The following is a 20230-nucleotide window of genomic DNA, read 5'->3' as shown; positions in this document are numbered from 1 at the left end:
GCAAACCGCAACCAACACGTGTACTTGGTTAGCACAATGCGAACTGACATTCGTTACGTCGAGTTAGTGGGGGCAGGGCGACGTCGGCCCGGTCCGCCTAGTGGGGCTAATTTGACAGTGTGGGGCACGCGGGGCATTTGCGTACATCGCCGCGTCCTCGGCGTCCTCGGCGTCCGCGCCCTTCCGAGCATTCCTCCAACAGTATATAACGCCGGCCGCGCCTCGCCGTGCTCAGGGAAAAAGACTTTGCAGCTAATTGGTGGTCGCTTCCACTCCGTTCCACTCCCCGGCGAGACGAGCCGAGCACGCCGGCCGGGCCGAGCGCAGCCGAGCCGGGCGCGCCGAGCCGAGCCGGGCCGGCCGGTTCATTCATTCCGAACGGAATCACCGCCTCGGCCGCCTCGGCCGGCGCGTCGTATTTTACGTACCAAACGAGCTGGGGTGCTTCCCCGCGCCACCACGCCTTCCAGAGGATCCTCACTTCCTCCGACCAGCGCCGTCTTTTCCACGAAAGCCCCCACAAAACACGCCGATTTCGATCTGAGGGGCCATCCATCAAAAGCAAACACAACAAAGACAGCAGCCACCCCGAGCGGCCAGTGAAATTGGCGAGAGATTCAATCGGCCGGCCGGCCTGGATGTCCTGGAATGCACTGGAATGCGGCACGGGGGCAAACCCTCGGCCGAAACTATCAGTGGCGGCGCCTCGGGTCCGGGTGGGCCGGGCAGGCCGCGCCCCCCGTCCTGACTTCTTCACTATCGCAGCCCACCGATAGCTTGGCTAAAAATACAGGAAGCTACCTTCGACGCGCGGGGCCCTACCCCTCCCCCACGAACAACCCCAGCAGCCAGCCGACCGGCCGGCCGCCACGCCAGGCATGGCAGGCACAAACAAAACACACGCACACGACACAAGCGCCAACATGGGCAGAATAATTCGAGGGCCGAGTGACAGTTTGGCTGCCTTATCTGGATCTGCCATACAACACGCGCTTACAGCATCATCGGACCGTTCCGGGAAGCGCAGCAAAGACCATCCCGGGCAGCCCGGGCAGCAGCCTGGGCCCCGCGGGGGGCGCGTGCGCGGCGGGAAGAGCGAGCCCCAGCAGGCCGCAGGGATTACAGGACAACAGTTTGAAGGACTGCAAACATAACGACAATGAAGCCAGCCACCGCCAGCCTTGCAGGAGCATTAGGACGAATTCGCGTGTAGTTGCCTTGTCTGCAGTCTCACAAACTTTTGTGCCTTATTTCGTGCTCCACGCCAAACACGATAAAGTTGCGAAAAGTGCATTGATGGATGAATGCGTGAATGAATGCATGAATGAATGACTCGGAGTGGCCGAGATGGATAGACCGTGCCCCCGGAGTGGAGCAGTATTAATGCCGACACCGTTCAAGAGCGTCATGAGGGCGCGGTGGGCGAGGCGAGGCCTTCCATAAGTCAGAGCGCCGGGGCGCCGGGGCTCGCATCCTGACCGCGCTGGGCTGACGCGGGCTGACTGACGGGGACGTCAGGGACGCGACGCGCGCGGCCGCCAAAGTCCACACAAAGTCATCTCCGCGGTGGGCCGCCCCACCGACCCACCACGCCCGGCCGCGGCCATCAAGCCTTGTCCACACAGAGTTTTACTTTTATTCCAGGGCCCGTTTTAATTTATTGCCACCAGTGCAGGGCCTCGGCCAGGGCGACGCGCAGGCCGAGCGGACGCCCAGGTAGGAGGCTGCACACGGTGCTAAACGTCTTCGTGACGTCTGGAGACGTGTCCGAAGCGTCTGGCCCCGCCACGCCCCGCCACGCCACCAATACACCCTCATTACGCAGAGCAGCAGAAACCCGAAACCGGACACACCGCCCACCTATACCTGAAACCCGGCAACCCGGCCCCGAGCATTTTGTCACAGAAATAATTAAGTGCATGGTTTTCCTCGGAAAGCGACAGAAAAGCATAAACAGGAGGCCGGGCAGGGCCAAGGGCGACACGCCAAGTGAGACGGGCAGGGCAAAAAAGGGTCTGCGACGCCGCAGGGTGTGGCGCAAGGGGGCGGCGCCGGGGGCGGGGCGGGGCGGCCGTCCCCGGAGCTGAATGTGACGGCATGTGGTCCCTGGGGAGCGTGGTGCGGGGCTGCGGGGTGCGGGACGCAGGGCCCCCAACGCACACCTAACCGCCAACAAGGCTATGGGACACAAGTCGACACAGGGCTTTGGGGTGTAATATCCACATTATATCCCCGTTCGATCAGGACCGCACGCGAGGACGAGGATGGCCGGGATGCACCGGCAGTGAGCTCGAGCCACACAGTTTCACAGTGTACCTGGAGATGTCCTGGCCTCGGCCCTACAGTGGCCCTACGCCCCGGCCCCGGTGGCCCCACTGGGCCCCACTGGGCCCCACTGGGCCCCACCCACACCGCATTCTTGGGCGCTGCGACCCTAAACAGCCCGGCGCTCCAACCCGCCCCACCCGGCACCTCCTTACCGGCGAGAAATTATGACTCGGAGCGGGCCGTGCAGTCCATCACGGTCGCTGACACGTTTGTCAATAATTTGTTCTACAAGGGAAACAAGGCCAGACAGCGCGGAGACGCGGGTTGCGGGTTCGAGCCCGGCCGGCCGACCCCGCGATGACACTTTTATATCGCGGACAGGCGGACAGACGGACACGGAAGGACCGTGGCGCCGAAGGAGGAGTGGCGCGGCTCTGCCTGCGCAGTGCCAGCAGCCTGCAGGACACATGCAACAGATTTCTACACACGCATCCACAATTCCGAGAGAGCCTGGCCATAAAGCACAGGGTCCGCTCTGCAGGCGCCAGGTCGGGGCGGGGCGGGGCGGGGTGCCAGGGCGTGCAGAATGGCTGTGACACTGAGCCGGAAATCCGACACCCCCAGTGCTGGCCGGCGAGGCAGGGCAGGGACCTACACCGCGCAGCGACCGCACAGCGTCGTCTGCAGTTCAGGGCACTCGCAGTGAGGTAGCTGCGGATCAAACGCTGCTGCAGGCGTGCGGTCCACGCCCGCCCGAAGGGTTGGGGGCGTCATCCATCACGCGCCCAGGTCGCCGTCGACGGTCCCCGAGACCCCTTGCGTCATTAGGCCGGCGCGCTGACCGCTGCAGCCGGCGGGCCGCGGCGGGCATTCCAGACATCGCTGCGGCGCTGTCTCTCTCGCTCCGCAGAGGAAAGCCCCAAGTGCGACAGAGGCAGGGCGAAAAAGCTATCCTCCGGAATCGGGCGGCTGGCTCGATCGGATGAATGAACCGCCGACGGCGTCCTCGCCCAAATTCCGCGCCGCACTGCCCCGCTAACGAGTGCGGACAAAACGGCCGCGTATTCGAACCACGGACCCGCGGCACCGAGCAGGGGGCGCACGTTTCCCCCAGCGAGTCAACCTGACTCGCCTACTGTTGAGTGGCGTTCCGTCATCGCCCACGTCACGTGACACGGGACCAACCGCACGAGGACTCGCTACCAGAGAGTGCGCTTCCTGCAGCCCTTTCCGTCAGCCGACTCATCCCTCACCATTTGTCTGTCGCGCTGCTCGCCGGCTCACCGCTCGGGGGCGGAACGGCGGAAGCGAACCGGGACCTGTCGCTCCGGGCCGAACCGCACCACGTCGGCCACCCGATCAACATCCCGTCCCGCCCGCCACTTCCGAAAACGGCGGACCCCAAGCTCGCCCCCGCGGCCAGAGGGCCGGCCAAACTTAAAAATAACGACAAAGATACGAGGCGCTGCGCGTTGCGCGACGTGGTCATGTAGTCTGCAGGCTGATCCCGACCAGTTGCCGACGCGTCGCTCCCTCTCGCTCGCACCCCCGGCGGGCCACCCCGGCCACCCCGTGGGTGCGAGAGAGACGGGGCGACGACAGCGCCGCTCGGAATCGGCCCACGTTGTCAACGGGGCTAATCTTCCCGTCTCGACCTAATCCCCCCTCAGACTCCTCAGCGCGCGGCGGGTCCGCGGCGGGTCCGCGACCGCAGCGACGCGGACCAATTCGTCTTGTCGAGTCGGCTTTGACACATTCGGCGGGCGCTTCGGTTCCCTTCGGTTCCGTGTCCCGGCCGCTTCGAGCCATTGTCTCTGTTCGACAGGCGGGTAAGCCGGCCGCCTGCTACACTGCTATGTCTATCGGGCTGGCGCCAAGCGGGCGCCTCCAGCCTTCCAGCTCCAGCGCCTCCGACCCGTGTCATCAGTTATCGGCGCGCACTCACTTTCTCCTTCCATTTTATTTGTCCGATATTTTTGTGAGCTTCTGGGGTGGGGGCAGAAGGGACTCTGCGTGTGCGTCTGTGTGTGTGTGTGCGTGTGTGCGCGCGGCACATTCTTGGCTCGCGCGCCTCACTTCACTTTAATTGCTGGGGTTTGCATCGGCGCCTCTGCGACACTTTTAAAACCTCCCCCCGTCCCCGCCACGTCGTGTGCCACGTCGTGTGCCACGACGGCCACCGCGTCCCGCCGGCCTGTCCTTGCCTCCTTGACGCGCCTCCACGCAGCCAACGGCAGCCAACCGTCCGTGGCGAGCCCCGCGCGCCCCGCCTCGCCCTCTCCTCGGTCCACGCCGCCCCCAAGAAGACGCCGAAGAAGACGTCGCCGCGGCCCGTCAGCACCCCGATGACGACCTGCGCCTCAGCCACCGGACCGCGGCACTGCGAAGCAGACAGCCTCCAGGGGATGTCATCACGCTGTCATTGGACGGCACAGTCGAGGGAGCACTGTGATTCGACGGTTCGGTTACGAACCGACGCGGTGACCGCCGTGCGCCGCGCGCCGTGCCCCCGGCCCGGCCGGCACCCCATGGCAGCGGCCCATGGCACCGGCCCAGGGCGGCGCGGCTGCGCGGCCCCAGACGCGAGTCCCATAAATTTCCCCCCTGATCCGCGTTTACCAAACACATCACGGCAACTATGTGTGGGGAGCCGAGGAGCGAGGAGCCACATTCGTCAGCACTGTCATTCCTAGAGGGCGGCGGGAGTAAAAACCACCGTTAATTACTGTTTTGCTTTGTGCACGCTGCAGTGGCACCACCAGGCTGCGCGGGGCGTGGCACGGCGTGGCGGAGGGCGGCGCGGCGCGCACGGCGTCCCCGAGGATGTCACGCACACCGCCAACGCCAAGCATTCACAACCGCAACAATCGTGGCGGTCAATTTCTCATAGCGACCGGGACACGGCGCCGCGCCGAGGGACGCTCTGACGCTCCCCGGAAGGCGGCGGCAGGGCAGCAGCCCGCTCCAGTTCCCACGGCCGGCGCGTCACGACGCGGCGGCCAAGACGACGACGGTCTCGACGGCGGCGACGGCGTCGGCGCGCGGGGGCTGGAAACGGAACGTCAAACACCTCGCGGCCGCCGAGGCCTCTCGCGCCTCGCGCCCCGCGACGGTGCCGCCCTCGCAGACGAATGGCTTTCTAAAGAAAGAAGTGCACCGCGACACGCGCGCCGCGGGGCCCTTTCGACGGGGCCCTTCGGGGCGTCGGCCGGGGCGTCCGCCGGGGCCGCGGCGCGCATTTCTCAGCGGGAAAACAAGCCGGCGGGCCGCGCGCAGTCAAAACACTGTCGCCAAAGAGTGCGGCCGCTCGCGGGGGCCTTTCAAACAACGGCCGGCCTCTCCCGCGTAAAGCGCGAGGCGCGTAAAAAGGCGGCGGCATGATCGCGCTTGGGCGCGCTCCAAACGCCGAGGCCTTCCCCGCCGACCGCGGGCCGCGGACACTTTGGCACGTGGCGGACGACGACCACGACGCCGTGCCCACCGCCACGCCCACAGACCGCGCGATAGGCCGCCGCTGTAGTCAACGGACTCTCGACAGGCTAATCGATACTTTATTCCACAATCCGCCATAAACAAGCCACCGAGCACCGCGGTGGCGGTGGTCGCCGCCGTCGTCCAGGTGGACGTGGTGCTGGCCGAACCGGCAGCGCGGCGACGCCTGCCACGCCTCGGGCCGCGCCGAAGCCGAAAGCGAGCGGCGCAGCGCGCATCGCCTCAATGGAGCGCGGCAGCGCGGCGCGGGCATAAAGGGGCAGTGCAGCCCGGCCATTACACGCACTACAACGCGGCCGGGGCACGGCCGTGGACGTGTACGCTGTAGGCCTGCAGGCCCCGCACCGTGCGGTCAGTCAAAAACAACCCCGAGACTGTACACGAGGCGGCGCCGGATTAAAGTTGCCGATAAACAAGAAGAGCAACAACAACAACAACAAGACGGCGCGGGTATCGGGTATCGGAGCGCGACAACCGAGCGGCTCGGTGCGCAAACGCAAACCGAAAAGGAAAATGAGCAACGAGACGGGCCGGCCACTAAAACCTAAAGCATGCCCCGTCTCGGCCTCCGCTCGGCCTCCGCCCGCTCCGCCGCCGCTCCGCCCCCGACCCGACGCGGTCCTCGGCGGCGGCGGCGACGGCGCGGTACTCTTGGTCGTGCGTGGCCTCTCGCAACGCACACAGCATGCGCAGCATTCTCCGGCCGCCACGCCACGCCGTGACAAGTTATTGAGGCCGCAGAGCTCATTGACGGTGCACACACACACACACACACACTCGGGGTGCACCGCCCGCCCGGCCGCCCTGCTCACGGTCTGCACACGGCCTCGGCGTCGTAAAATGGAGACGTTACTGGACCCCACTTATAGGCAGTCTAGACAAGATATTTCAATTCGCGTTGCGATTTCCCGCCCGCCAGGTTCGTTCCGTTGCCGCCAAGACGCGCGCGCGGTTCCCACCGCAGCAGTGTGCTGGTTGTGCGGCCCGTTCGGCCCGCGCTGCGTATCGGCCGAAGTGTGTATGAGCAAGCCCCTGTCCTGCCCGCCGCTGCCTTGCTGCAAGGCGCTGCAAGGCGGCCTCGTTCAGCCGATAGTGGAGGGCCTTCCAACACCGAACCGAACACACACAGACACACACACGCACACACAAACACAGGCAGGCCGATCAAGGTTGTTCAAACCGCGTGCTCCATATCATTTGATTGGACATAAAGCGGCCGCGCGGCCAAACGCACCGCCGTATCCTTTGCGATGCTCCTTTGCCACGCGTGCGTTTGTGTGTGTGTGTGAGTGAGTGAGAGCGTCTGTGTGTCCGGCTATCTGAATCATGAGTGTTCCGGACGGCATACACAACAAACGCACGCGCGCGCGACGCACACACTGTTGCGAGCGCAGACACGCGGAGTTGGCGCGACCGCAGCGAGTTGACATGGCCGTCCATGTGGGCCAAACGGAGACGCCGCACGCCGCCACGCGCCGCCCTCCAGGAGGAAATGCTCTTGGCAGAAAAACGCTCTTGGGCTGAATAAGCTGCTCTTGGGGATAAGAAATGCTCTTGGGAGGGAAAATTGCTCGTCTGCGGAAGATTCTTGTCGAATTTTGAGATCAAAAGTGACCAAATTCCTCACCTTTGCGATATAAAGAGACTATGAGAGTCCACTTAGCGCTAACGTTTATGTGTTTGGTTTGTTTTCTTCGAACTTGTTGCTCTTTTTTCAAGCGACCGGCCGATCGGCGCCCACGACAGGGCCGCGGCGCCGCGGTCGCGTGGCGTGGGGGGGCCTATAGGCCAGGCAGCCAGGCAGAGCAGGCGGGTACAAATGACTATCAGCAAAGAGCATCACTATACCAAACTGGCGGGGCCAGCGGGGCGGGCGGGGCGGGGAGCACACCGAAGCACACACTATGCCTAACAAGAAGGGCCTGCGAGGCTGCCTGCGCAGCGTCATCTGTCCACGTGAAAAAGCCAGCGAGGAGGAGTCACTTCCTGTCACAGCCACGGATCCGCACCGTGAAAAAAAAAACAAAGTAGAGGCGAGGCCCCTTTTCTGGAAGTCGCCTCCGTTCCTGTCAAAACTCGGCCTCGTTACAAATGGGGCGACACAGACACCACCACTTTAGTCCGACGACGAGCGGTGACGAGCTGACGCAGTGCTCCGTCTGGCTTTGCTTTCGGCCTTCGGGTTGGGTCCGCAACCCCCGTGCGGCCGCGCTGGGCAGCCCTGGACAAGCCACCCTTGGGTCCCTGCCACGGTGGTGGGGCGGGGCGGGGCCGTCTTGTGTCCGCTCTGCTAACACATGAGTTGCAAGTCTTGCTCCTGACGGGCCGAGACGAATGGGAGACCCGAACGCCCAGCGCCCCCTTCAGGGCCCCCTCCCCCCTCCGTCGCAGACGCCTGTTAGTGCCCTGTTCCTGATACAGCTACTCGTGTTGGGGCGGCGGGGCCAGGCCTCGGTCGGCCTCGGGCCAGGCAGGAAGGCGGGACCACCGCAAGGCAGCTCGACAAAATCGCGACGCGGTCGGTCTTCGGCGCCGTTTTCGCGACCCGGCCAGCCAGGCCGCCAGGCCGGGGAGGGTGGTGGAGGTGGCCGACGACGCCCTGTCGCCGCCGCGGCTCGCCAGGACAAGGCGACGGACCGCGGTACCGACAAATCCGCGACACGGCGCCGCCAAGCCGCCAAGCACCGCGAAGCCAAGCCATGACCGACCACCGCGACGCCACCGCGACGCCACCGCGACGACCAGCAAAAACACAAACCGCAACAAACGACCTGCAAAGCATCGCGCGCGCCCCGGTTTGTTTGTCCGCAGCCGCGCACAGACGTCGCGGCTACGGATTCCCAGGGTGGCGCGTCCGGAGGTAATCTCCGACGTCCTCATCAATGAAATAACAAAACAACAACAACAACAAATTCGTGTTGTCGTGCGGGCGGCGGCTGCGGCTTCCGCTCCAAAAACACACGGACAATCAACGTCATTTCATTTGGCCATAAGTGGGAAGAAAGGACGGGCGGGCCTCCAATTAAGGAAGAGGGGCTTAGCGCTGCCTGGCGCTGCCGCAGGGGTTTGTGGCGGGAAGGGGAGGGGGGGGGGGGGGACACACACGTCACCGTGTCGACCTGCTATGCCTGCGGGAAGATTAGTGTGCTCCGCTGGGCGGCAGGCCACACCAAAATATATAGGAAACGGCCACAAATAGAAATCCGTGAGGCCTGCCAGCGGAGAGAGAGGGGGAGGGGGAGGGGGAGGGGGCGGACGGGGAAAGGGGCGTGCGGGCAGGGCGCGCCACGGCGTTGAGCACACAAGTCAAGCGCGTCACCAGCAACACGATGATTTGTTGCTCGAATCGGATGGAACACAACCAAGCCAACATCACTACGGCGCCCGGCGCGCGAGGGGGCGGCAGGGGGGCGGAGAGCGCGTTGAAAAACACGGCCGGCATATTGGCAAAACAGAGACGGGGCCCGCGGCTTTCACGCACACACCGTCGGGCACACCGGGCGAGGAGGATGTCGGTCAGGGTACTCTTCCCCACGCCTCGCCGCTTGGCGCTGCACGCGGAAGTCTCCCCGGCGCGGCAAAAAGGAAGCCACGGGGGTGGTGGAGCCTCACGGCCTGCATGGCGGCGCGGGGCGCGGCGGCCTGGCCCAGGGCCTGGCGGTGACGTGGGCGACGTTAACGGCGCCCTAAAGCACCGCGACGCCCATCGATTGATTTACGCCCAAGTTATTCATGGAGCCCGAAGCCCTTCTCGGCCTCCTCGCCGGAGATTGTCACCTTCCCGTCGAGAGTACACACACCGATGGGCGGCGGGGCGCGGCGGGGCGGGGCGGGGCCCTAAACGCCCTTAATCCTTCATCCCGACTCATAACGCTCCTAATTGGACATCCATCAATGCGAACGCGACAACGCGACGGGCCTACACCGGCAGCCCCACGACAGCCCCGCAGTTAGCGCGCCACCCGCGGCGAGCGGCGCCAGCGCGCCAGCAGCCAACGAAAAAACGGCGCAATCAGGACGAGTCTCTTCATTAAAGAATAATAACGCGATCACTGTCAGCCCGGCCGTTAGGCCGTTAGCTCGCGTTAGCGGCGGCGTTTTCAAGCGTCGTTAGCTACTGTCTTCCTTCCCCAACCACCAACCGTCAAAACCTGCGAGCCGGTTACTATCCTTTCAAAAATATTTAAAACTTTTTAAGCTCCTTTAAAGACCACTTGCATTGGCAGGCATTTTCAAAACAGAATTTAGTGGTGGCGACGACGACGCCCCGCTTGAGGGCCTGGAGGAGGTGGAGCAGGCGTCGAAAAATAGAAGGCGTTTACGGTGGCGGTGACGGGGTGCCAATACCCGAAGCGACGGGGAGGCGGGGAGGGCCTCGGAAACGCGAAGCCTCGCACGTGTGAGTCCGAACCAGCGGCCCAACGGCCGGAGCAAAAAGCAGCAAACGCGGCCAAAACGCGCCGCAGCGACACCCCCGGGGCGTGGCGTGGCGGTGGCGGGGCGTGGCGGGGCGGGGCGGGGCGGGGCGTGGCGGGGCGCAGCCAAGCAGGGCCGAACACGTGTACCGACATAATAAAAATTAGGGCCGAGTCGGGGGAAAAACGGCGTCGGCGGCGCCGCATACTCCACTCCGGCCCGGTGCACTCGGTGGCGTCGATGCGGGGCGGGGACTCTAGGGCGGGCAAGCCACCGCAAGCGACTGCCATGGGAACTTGCACGGCCCGGGTGGCGCGCTGCAGCCGTGGCGCGGCCTGTCCGGTCCCCCGGGGGGGACACCCGGCCGACGGGGTGGCCCCGGCATTGGCCACGCCGAGGCCTATCATGTCGAGCAGGGTGTTTCGCGATGACTATCGCGTCGCCGTCGTCGTCGTCCTGGTCCCCGGCGGGCCGAGGCGAGGCGCCACTCAAACCCCTTGCGTCAATAAAAGACGCATCCGTCTGGCGGGTGACACCGGGCCGCCATAAAGCCGGCCGTCGTGCAGGCCGGCCGATAACGTAGTCCCAGGCCCCGCCGGGTCGGCCAGGTCCCCGTCGTCTGCTATCTGAGGGCCAATGAGCAGGGGCTGGCGGCGGGCCCGGGTACCTGGGAGCCTGCGCCGGTACCTCCATAGGGTACCTCACACTCCCTTCGTGGCGCGAGGGCCAAAGGCACCAAAGGACCCAAGGGCTCACAGCTCACCTGCTTTAGGAGGCTGTAAAAGGCGAAAGCCCTCGTTCCCACTTACAGTGTTCCCACAGGGTGGCGCGGCGCAGCGCGGCGCCACTAGAAAAAAGATGCAAAAGACTGCCGTCGGAGTCAACGAGTAAACCACGACGGGTTTACGACCGCCAGCGCCACCAACCAACAACACAAAACGCAACCAGGGTCGCCAAAACGGCACGGCGGCACTCCGCACAAACTGCGACTCTCTCTCTCTCTCCCAATCCATCAAGCAGCCGATCCGTCTTGCGCCATCGACTCCATCGACACGCCAGCCGAGTCGAAATCCGAAATCTGGCGACTTCATAACGAGACACGCGGCTTTTGTTGACTCCGTGCCACAGCGCCACAGCAGTCTCATCTGCTGCGCACTTTTACAACGTGTTCATTGTCGCGACAGCGGGGGGCCGGGCCGGGCCGGGCAACCTTGGCCCTGGGGACCGGACTGGGGGTCGCTAGGGCCGGCCCCGGGCACAAAGCTCTCTACGGCCATGGGCGGGGCGGGGCGGGGCGGGCGGGGCGAGGCGACAGGGCGGCGCCAGCCCAGCCGACCCAGCCCGGCCCCCACCCCGCCCGGAAGTGCTCGCAACTGCTTTGCACACATAAGCTGTCGCACACGGTCCATTCCCAGAAACACAGATTACAACTCGCACGCCCAGTTGGAACGGCACGGCGTTTTCTCAATGGCCGCGCGTACAATGCTGGCGCGAAGCACGGGAAGCGGCCGCAACAAGTGCGAGTGCGACAGAGAGAGAGAGAGAGAGAGAGAAGAAAGGACGACGGCAGAGAGAGATGAGAGAGAGAGAGAGAGAGAGAGAGAGAGAGAGAGAGAGAGAGAGAGAGAGAGAGAGAGAGAGAGTCCCCGGGGCCATTCATCGCGCTACCGGGGATAATCCGGGCGACCACGGCGACAGCGGCCACCGGCACCACGGCGTCAAAGTCGGCGAGCAGGGGCCAGGCGCCGCCATGCCGCCATGCAAACACGGTTCGGCAGGTGACTCAGCCTCAGTGGTGCGAGAGAGACAGCATGCCCACCAGAAGCACTTTCCAGGTTTTATGCTTCCATTTCGGCGTGGCGAATGCGCGTGCTTTATGAATCAATGATGCGGGCCAACGAGCGGCAGCGTCATGGCCGCGCGTAAACTTGTCCAGCGAGCCTCCCGCCCTTCATGCTGGAGGCCCGGACGGACAACGCGGCCGTCCGTTGGCGGTTTTACGCGGCCCGACTGCCTGCCCCTTTGCCTCCAGCCAGCCTCCAGCAAAGGGCAGCCACGGAGGCAATTTCCCTGGGCTGCTGCAACGGCCGCCAAAACAAACCTTTTCGAAGCGCTGCTCCGTTCCGCTCCGCTCATGGTCCGCTGTGGTGTACTGGTACACCGCTGGAAGGTATGGCTGGGCCTGGAGGCCTGGAGGTACCAGGGTCGGTGAGCGCGTGCGCTAGTACGCCGTGCTTCGCTGTGCGGTAGCCACCCGACACCCGAGACACGACATCCAGACGACGACGTATACCACCGCGCATTACCATATTACGCGCCACGCCGTGCCGTGCCGTGCCGTCGCGTGTCCTGGCCGCCGTGCCCGGGGTGCACGAGCACACGCCCCTGCAGTACGTGCAGTCCTGCCTCCAGGTTACACGGCGCCACGGGGGGTCCGCGTTGGTCCGCGTTGGTCCGCGTTGGTCCGCGTTGGTCCGCGCTGCCCGGCCGGCCCGCCCCGCCTCAGCCCTCGAGCCAATATGGGAAGGCGCAGTGGGATTGCCGCGAACACGCAGCATTCCCAGGACTCTTTTTATTTCCAGTCTGTCTCACTCACTCCGCTTCCCGTCGCTCTAGGTCGTAACTCAGGTGGGCTCCGGGCAGCGCCGCCACCAGGCCAAGCGACGCCAAGCGACGCCAAGCGCTACCGCGGACCGCGCCCCTCCCCCCAGGCCAGGGCAGCCAGCCCAGCGGGGGACCTCGCAAACGACTTGAGCCCCGTCCCGAGCCAGTCCGGCAGCCCGGGATGAAATTACAGAGCGACGGCCAAATTAGTGATAAACGGTTTGTAAACTGCCGCGCCGCGCCACGGCATGCAACGGGGCCGCCGCGGGTCCCGCTCGGCAAAGCCGGGGAAAGCCACGCCACGCCAGGCCGGACCACTCCACCGCCAAGACGAACCGTCCGCGCCGCCGCGACGTGCTTTACGTGTCAATCGGGGCCAGGACCGACCGGGACCCCTCGGCCGAGTGGAGTGTCTCGCAGGTGTCTCCCCGCTTCCGGCCGCTTCCTGGCGCCTGCACTGTCCACCCAGTGCTCCTCCCGCGCGCCCTACAGTGTCCTACCGCGTCGCGTCGCGGCGATTGCAATCAAGCCCTTGAGAGAGGGAAGCGGGAAATGCGAATTAGCCACCGGATTAGCATGCGGGAGGCGTCGGGGGCCCCCCGGCCCGGGGGGCCCCCGCCCGCAGCCCCACTCCACCCCAAGACGCCCCGCGAGTCCCGCGACGTTTGCGGCCGGGGCCAGGACCGACCGGGACTCGGCGGTGGGGCCGGGGCTCGGGCCCCCGGCGCCGCACGAAGTGGCGGCCGGCCAGCGTGGCGTCGTGCGATTAAAGTGGAACCCCTTGAGAGAGGAAGGGGGAAAAGAAAACCACCGGGTGCAGGCCGCCCCGCCCCGCCCCTGCCCCGCCCCCCCCGAGCCCGCCCCGACGTCAAATGTCTCATCGCCTGAACAACCCGGCGCCGGCCGCGGCTTCTTTCCCCATTCGGGAATCCTGCAGCAGCCAACGGCGACGCCTGGTGCAAGGCCCCACCCCGCCCCGCCCCGCTCTGATTTTGGGCCCCGGGCCGCGCTTCCCCGCAAAAACCGCCACAAGACGCCCAACCCCACCCCCACACACACCACACACACCACACACACACACACACCACACCACACACACACACACACACACACACACACACACACACACGCGCACACACACGCAGGCACACCGCTGCACCTGATGCTCCTTTTTGTGGCACGCCAGCGACGCCAGCGACGCCAGCCCAAACAACACGGCGACGACGCGGCAAAAAGAAGAGTCGGGAATCGAACGGCCAGGGTGGCACCCCACGGGCACACACACACACACCTATGGACACACACACACAGGCACTTTAACCAAGACACTTTAATTTTTCCCTGCATTTGATTTTTTACCATTTTTTCCCTGGCGTAACATTGCGAAAAATTCCCAGACGCCGCCGCCGGCCTCCCAATTCTAATTCCCGATCAATACCTCGCCTCGCCTCGCCGGCCCGACCAAATTGGCCCCGGCGGCCCGACGCCCAATCGGCCCAATTACTGCAGCAGCGGCAGCGGCCCAAACGGACCGAGCGTCTCAGCGTCTACGCGTACAGGGCGGGGCGGGGCGCGGAGGGGTGTGCGCGTCCGCGCCAAGCATGACTCTAACGAGGCCCGCCGATCGGAGTGACGCCGCGCCCCGCCCGGCCGGGCCAGGCAGGCAGGCGGGCAGCACGGTAGCGCGGCCCGGTGCCAGCCAGACAGCGAATTATTTCGTAACGGCTCGGATAATCAGCACGGCCCTCAATAATGGAAGCTCCGCCGTGGCGCCACCAGCGCATCCTGGCTGCGAGTCAAGCCCGCGCAATGCAATCAGGTGTCCTAGTCCGACTCCGGACGCTGTCTCCCTCGCACCCCTTGCGGCCTGCGGGCCGCCCCACGAGTGCGGGTGAGATGGCGAAAGGCCCGTCGGGAGTGGCCGTCCTTGCTGCAGCAGCGCCAAGCAGCGCGGCCGGCCTAACGAGACGGACCTCCACGGCGTCCTCGGCGCGCCTCCGCCAGCTCATCAAGCAGCGCGTCATCTTCGTTACACTTTGCCCTGCCGCCCTGCCCTCGCTCGTAAAGGCCCCGGTGGTCGGCCAATCAATGACCTTGTCGCAGTAAAACCAAAACCGCACCACGGCGACGACGACGCGGCCGGCGCGGTGCGGCCAGGTCGTCGTGGAGCCCAAGCACCAAGTCCGGCAGCCCAGCCCGGGCATCCCGGCATACATTGTCCGGCAGCGGCCGCGAGGGCGGGGCGAGGGCGGGGCGCACCGCGTACCGTAAACATCCCCACGGCAGGCCGGCTCCGCGCTCTGTCTCTCTCGCGCCCACGCGGGCCGCCTTCACGAGCGCGAGAGAGACAGAGCGACACCGCCCGGCCCGGCCCCTCCCGTAAAAAGGTTTCCTTCCCTGGCGCCCGCGGGACACGCCGCTTCACACAGCAGAGCGGGACCGATTCCGCGTCGCTCCGTCTCTCTCGCACTCGCGGGGCGTCGCGGAGGGGTGCGAGAGAGACGGGGCGACGACAGCGCACCGCTCGGCGCCGGCCCGCGGCAGCGCGGCAGCATCGGCTACCTCACGTAATTTTCCAATCAACACGCTGATTCATACGCCGGGGGATCGTTAATTGATTGTACATATCGCCTGATTGCTCATTCGACGCGGAGTGGAGTGGAGCCGAGCCGTCCGGCAGACCGGCTGGCACTCGGCGGCCCGACCAGCTCGACACGCCGGGGAAGGGAAACGAGCGGCACTACACTGCGAACCGCGCCGACCGCGGCCACGACGCCGAGGTCTCTATCTGCGGCGATGCAGTGGACAAAGACGCGAAGACCAACGGACTGCTAGCTACACCAGGCCGCCGAACCGCCTGTCAGCCCGGCTGTTAGGCAACCGGGCGCCACCGCTGCGGGCTGGTGGCCCACCGGCCAGGCCAGCGGTTCTCAACCTTTCTCGGCTCGCGACCCCAAATTTGAAGCCAAAAATTTCCGCGACCCCCAGGAAAAATTTCGCGACCCCACGGGACCCCTCCTTTAACATGCCACGGCGTCTGATCCGAGGCGGGCATTTTGCTCCCTCAACGGGCAACTGGTCTTTGGACCTTCCTTTAGCATGCCTTTGTTACGGAGTGCAATTATCAGTCTTAGTTTGGGAGCAGTATTGTCTCAAAGTTGGCCAAAACGCTCAGAAATGTCTATGAAAAATCGTGTTTTGGGCTGATTTTAAGCAGCCACAGCGTCTGATCCGAGGCGGGCATTTTGCTCCCTCAACGGGCAGTTGGTCTTTGGACCTTCCTTTAGCATGCCTTGTTACGGAGTGCGATTATCAGTCTTAGTTTGGGAGCAGTATTGTCTCAAAGTTGGCCGAAACGGTCAGCAGTGTCTTTGAAAAATCGTGTTTTGGGCCGATTTTAAGCAGCCACTGCGTCTGATCCGAGGCGGGCATTTTGCTCCCTCAACGGGCATCTGGTCTTTGGACCTTCCTTTAGCATGCCTTTGTTACGGAGTGCAATTATCAGTCTTAGTTTGAGAGCAGTATTGTCTCAAAGTTGGCCGAAACGCTCAGAAATGTCTATGAAAAATCGTGTTTTGGGCCGATTTTAAGCAGCCACTGCGTCTGATCCGAGGCGGGCATTTTGCTCCCTCAACGGGCAATTGGTCTTTGGACCTTCCTTTAGCATGCCTTTGTTACGGAGTGCGATTATCAGTCTTAGTTTGGGAGCAGTATTGTCTCAAAGTTGACCAAAATAGTCACAACGATTTTTCAAAGACACTTGCGACCGTTTTGATCGACTTTGAGACAATACTGCTCCCAAACTAAGACTGACAATCGCACTCCGTAACAAAGGCATGCTAAAGGAAGGTCCAAAGACCAATTGCCCGTTGAGGGAGCAAAATGCCCGCCTCGGATCAGACGCAGTGGCTGCTTAAAATCGGCCCAAAACACGATTTTTCATAGACATTTCTGAGCGTTTCGGCCAACTTTGAGACAATACTGCTCCCAAACTAAGACTGATAATCGCACTCCGTAACAAAGGCATGCTAAAGGAAGGTCCAAAGACCAATTGCCCGTTGAGGGAGCAAAATGCCCGCCTCGGATCAGACGCAGTGGCTGCTTAAAATCGGCCCAAAACACGATTTTTCATAGACATTTCTGAGCGTTTCGGCCAACTTTGAGACAATACTGCTCCCAAACTAAGACTGATAATTGCACTCCGTAACAAGGCATGCTAAAGGAAGGTCCAAAGACCGATTGCCCGTTGAGGGAGCAAAATGCCCGCCTCGGATCAGACGCAGTGGCTGCTTAAAATCGGCCTAAAACACGACCCCAGCATCGCCGCGACCCCTTAAAAAAATTTCGCGACCCCGCTTGGCGTCGCGACCCTAAGGTTGAGAACCACTGGGCCAGGCTGAGACTCACCGCCAAGTTTGCCCACGCAGGTTGAACCAAGGGCCGAGGGACCGAGCCTTGCGGGAAGCAGACTCCGTAAACGCGACCATTTCTCCAGCACTGTAAGTTTCTCCCTTTGCACGCGCCAGGGCCAGGATGGTCCGGGCAAGAGGCCGTGGGGTGCCCCGATTCCGAGCAGCGCTTTGCAGCCGTCTCCCTCGCACCCTTGCGGGGCTCCCCGTGAGAGTGAGAGAGAGGGCGAGCCTGGTAGGCAATCAGCGCGGCATGGGGCAAGGCATGGGGCTCCTCGCGGGGCGTAACGCGCGGACGGGCGCGCCGGGCCCCGCGGGGGGCACGCCGGAGCTAATGGATCATTTTAATTCCAGGAGGCTCTGTCTCTCTCACATACACGCTGACAGCGCGTCGCGTAGGGGTGCGAGAGAGACGGAGAGATGGAGCTGCGCAGGCCCGGCCTCCGGGAGGTGGGCGTCGGCGCGGCGTCGCGACGGCGTGCCTGTCTGACAGTGTCACTTCGCCGCCATCCACGGCAAGCGTTCCGTTCCCAACGCCGAAATAAATCAACGACGTGCTTCCTTACCTTGAACGTCGCCAGCCGGGGGTTCTCCGCGGACAGCTTGGCCAGGATCTGGTAGTGGCACTGCGACGCGCGCACCAGCCACTCGCGGGACTTGGGGTCCAGCAGCGTCACGGACACGGCGTCGTCCTCGGGGTCCGTCCTGTTGCCGGCCGCGGCCACCTGGAGGGCAAGGACGGCCAAATCAGAGCCCTGGCGAGTGGGCGGCGTGTCCAAGGCGGCGACCCTAGCGGCAACCCTAGCGACAAAGCGGGTGGCCACCCTAGCGGCGCCCCGCCGGTCAGCGCACCCTGAGCTACCCCACGAGGATGCGCCCCCCTTCCCCCCTCCCCCTGCGGCCGGGGATCCCCTCAGAAGCCCCACAGCGCCGAAGAAGAGCAGGAAGCTACACTCTGCCGGCGACTTGGCCAAATGTTTTGTCAAGCCGTGTTCGGCGACTCGCCGACTCGGGCCAGAGAGAGTTTCCCAGTGTCCCAGTCCCGCGGTCCCTGGACTCCGGTCGGGGCTTCCACTCCACCCGCGTTTGATTTGTGGGCCGCGTAGCCGCGTAGCTGTCCGGCCGGCCTGTCCATTACCGGTGGCTGCCCGGTGGCTGCCCGGTGGCTGCCAAGAGGCTGCGGCTCCATTTTTAATGAGAGGGTGGGGGCCCACTGACATGTCGGAGGTTCGTTCCGAACAGGGCGCTCTCTGTCTCTCCCGCGCCGCTGCGGGACTTCCCGCGAGTGTGAGAGAGACAGAGAGCACCCCGTTGGGAGCCAGCCTGCAGGCCAGCAGAGGGTCAAACGCAGCCGGGGCGAGCCGTAAACCGGGGGCACACGGATTCATTATTACGTTGCCATATCCCATTGACTGCCGTGCGCCCTGCTGCCTGCCTGCCTGCATGCCCGGGGCGCGCCCTCATCATTATTTGTTTTCAATCAGCGGCGATCGCTTTCCATTTATTACTCTCCGAGTGCGAGGCCCTGCGAGACGCTGCGAGCGCCACGAGACGCCCCGCGGGGGGCCGCGGGGGCCGTGGGGGCCGTGGGGGCCGTGGGGGCCGTGGGGGCCGCGGGGCACTGCACTGCTGCGCCGCTTACCGTGGAGGGCGCCGTGTAAAGCCTCATGCTGCCGCGCTGCCGCCGCCCAGCTGACCGGCCGCACTGCCGCGGCGCGGCCCTCTATCAGCACGACGGCGACGTCCTTATCGGGGACCCAGAGATTGCACGTCCGCGTCGTCCGCGCCCATTCACGCCACTGGGAGGGACGCCGTCGTGACGCGACAAAAACCGCGCGACGTCACCCATCAAAAATTTCATAAATTTCAATCTGGCTCTCACGCCATCCCACGCGCCCCCGCACGCACACACACACTCACACACTCACTCGTGTGGAGTGCCTGACATGGCCGCCGCGACCACCGCCACCGCAAACTTTTATGAAGGGCATATTTCACACGGGTCTGGTGCCTAATTTGATGCGGCAATAAATACGCGGCAGACATCAACACCCACAACGGCAGCGGCGGCAGCCACGGCAGCCACCAGCAGCACCCGCCGCCGTGATGACCCCCGGCCTGCCCCGGCCCGGCCGGCAGCCTGCCGCTCGCGCGGTCAGCCCCGCCGCGCCGCGCCACGAACCGCCACTCGTGCGCCAGCGCGAAAAATGATATATTGCACCGGGACACGTATCTAAACACACACACAGCGTCACCGGGACACGTACCCCAACACACACACACAGCCACACCGACGCCTGGAAGTGACGCGACAACCCCGACTGCGCGCGCGGCCCGGCACGGCCCGGCGGGGTTACGGGGCTCTTGCGTGCGCTCAGGTCGCGGGCCACGCGAATTTCGCGCAAAGGGTTGGGGGTTGTGGGGTGGGGCGCTGCTCCACACACGAGAGGCGCGGGGGCGTGGCCCCGGCACGGCCCGGCTCGGCTGTGCCACCACCACCGCCGGCTCGAGATACGCGCGGAACACTGTGAGCGCGAAATATGACCTTTGGGATTAATGAAGTGCCCTTGTTTAAAAGCCAGCATCACTCACCCTCCCCCTTTCCCTTCACACGGACGCACCTACACACTCACACTCACACACACACACTACGTGCACGCCCCCTGCTCCGACACAGTGCGGGCGGCAACCCTTTCCAACCTACACGCGCGCACGCGCACACACACACACACACACATGCAGCGCGGAGGCCGAAACTTGGTCGAGGACGAATTCACATCTACGGCCTGTGTCGCTAGGGCGTTGTGACACATTTCTTAGAAATCCTGGTTAGGTTCAAATTGGCACAAATCCTCGGAAAATTCGCCGTTGTTACAAATATAAAGACCGCGAACTTGAGCGCGTCGTTCCCGTCGCCCCAATAAGAGCACCCATGAATTTCAATGAGAACCCCGCAGCAGCCCCTTGTATGACCTGGTATGATCTGGTATGACGCGGCCAATAATTTTTCAGCCCTAATTACCGCCGACGCGCCCCGCCCC

The 20230-nt window shown here is 64.2% G+C and overlaps 1 protein-coding gene across 3 annotated transcripts in view; it reads right to left on the bottom strand.

Annotated features, from left to right (window-relative positions):
• LOC117653220 (ankyrin repeat domain-containing protein SOWAHC) overlaps positions 1-20230 on the bottom strand; it is a 76851-nt gene that overhangs the window by 47288 nt on the left and 9333 nt on the right. For all 3 annotated transcript variants that reach the window (XM_034398739.1, XM_034398738.1, XM_034398737.1), the window contains exon 5: positions 17756-17914. In XM_034398739.1, the coding sequence (XP_034254630.1) occupies positions 17756-17914 (159 nt within the window). The remainder of the gene's footprint in view (positions 1-17755; positions 17915-20230) is intronic.

The sequence above is a fragment of the Thrips palmi genome, unplaced genomic scaffold (genome assembly GCF_012932325.1).
Source record: "Thrips palmi isolate BJ-2018 unplaced genomic scaffold, TpBJ-2018v1 HiC_scaffold_8, whole genome shotgun sequence".
NCBI classification, from domain to species: Eukaryota; Metazoa; Arthropoda; class Insecta; order Thysanoptera; family Thripidae; genus Thrips; species Thrips palmi.
The sequence above is the reverse complement of the archived record's forward strand: the minus strand, read 5'-3'. Positions and strand labels throughout refer to the sequence as shown.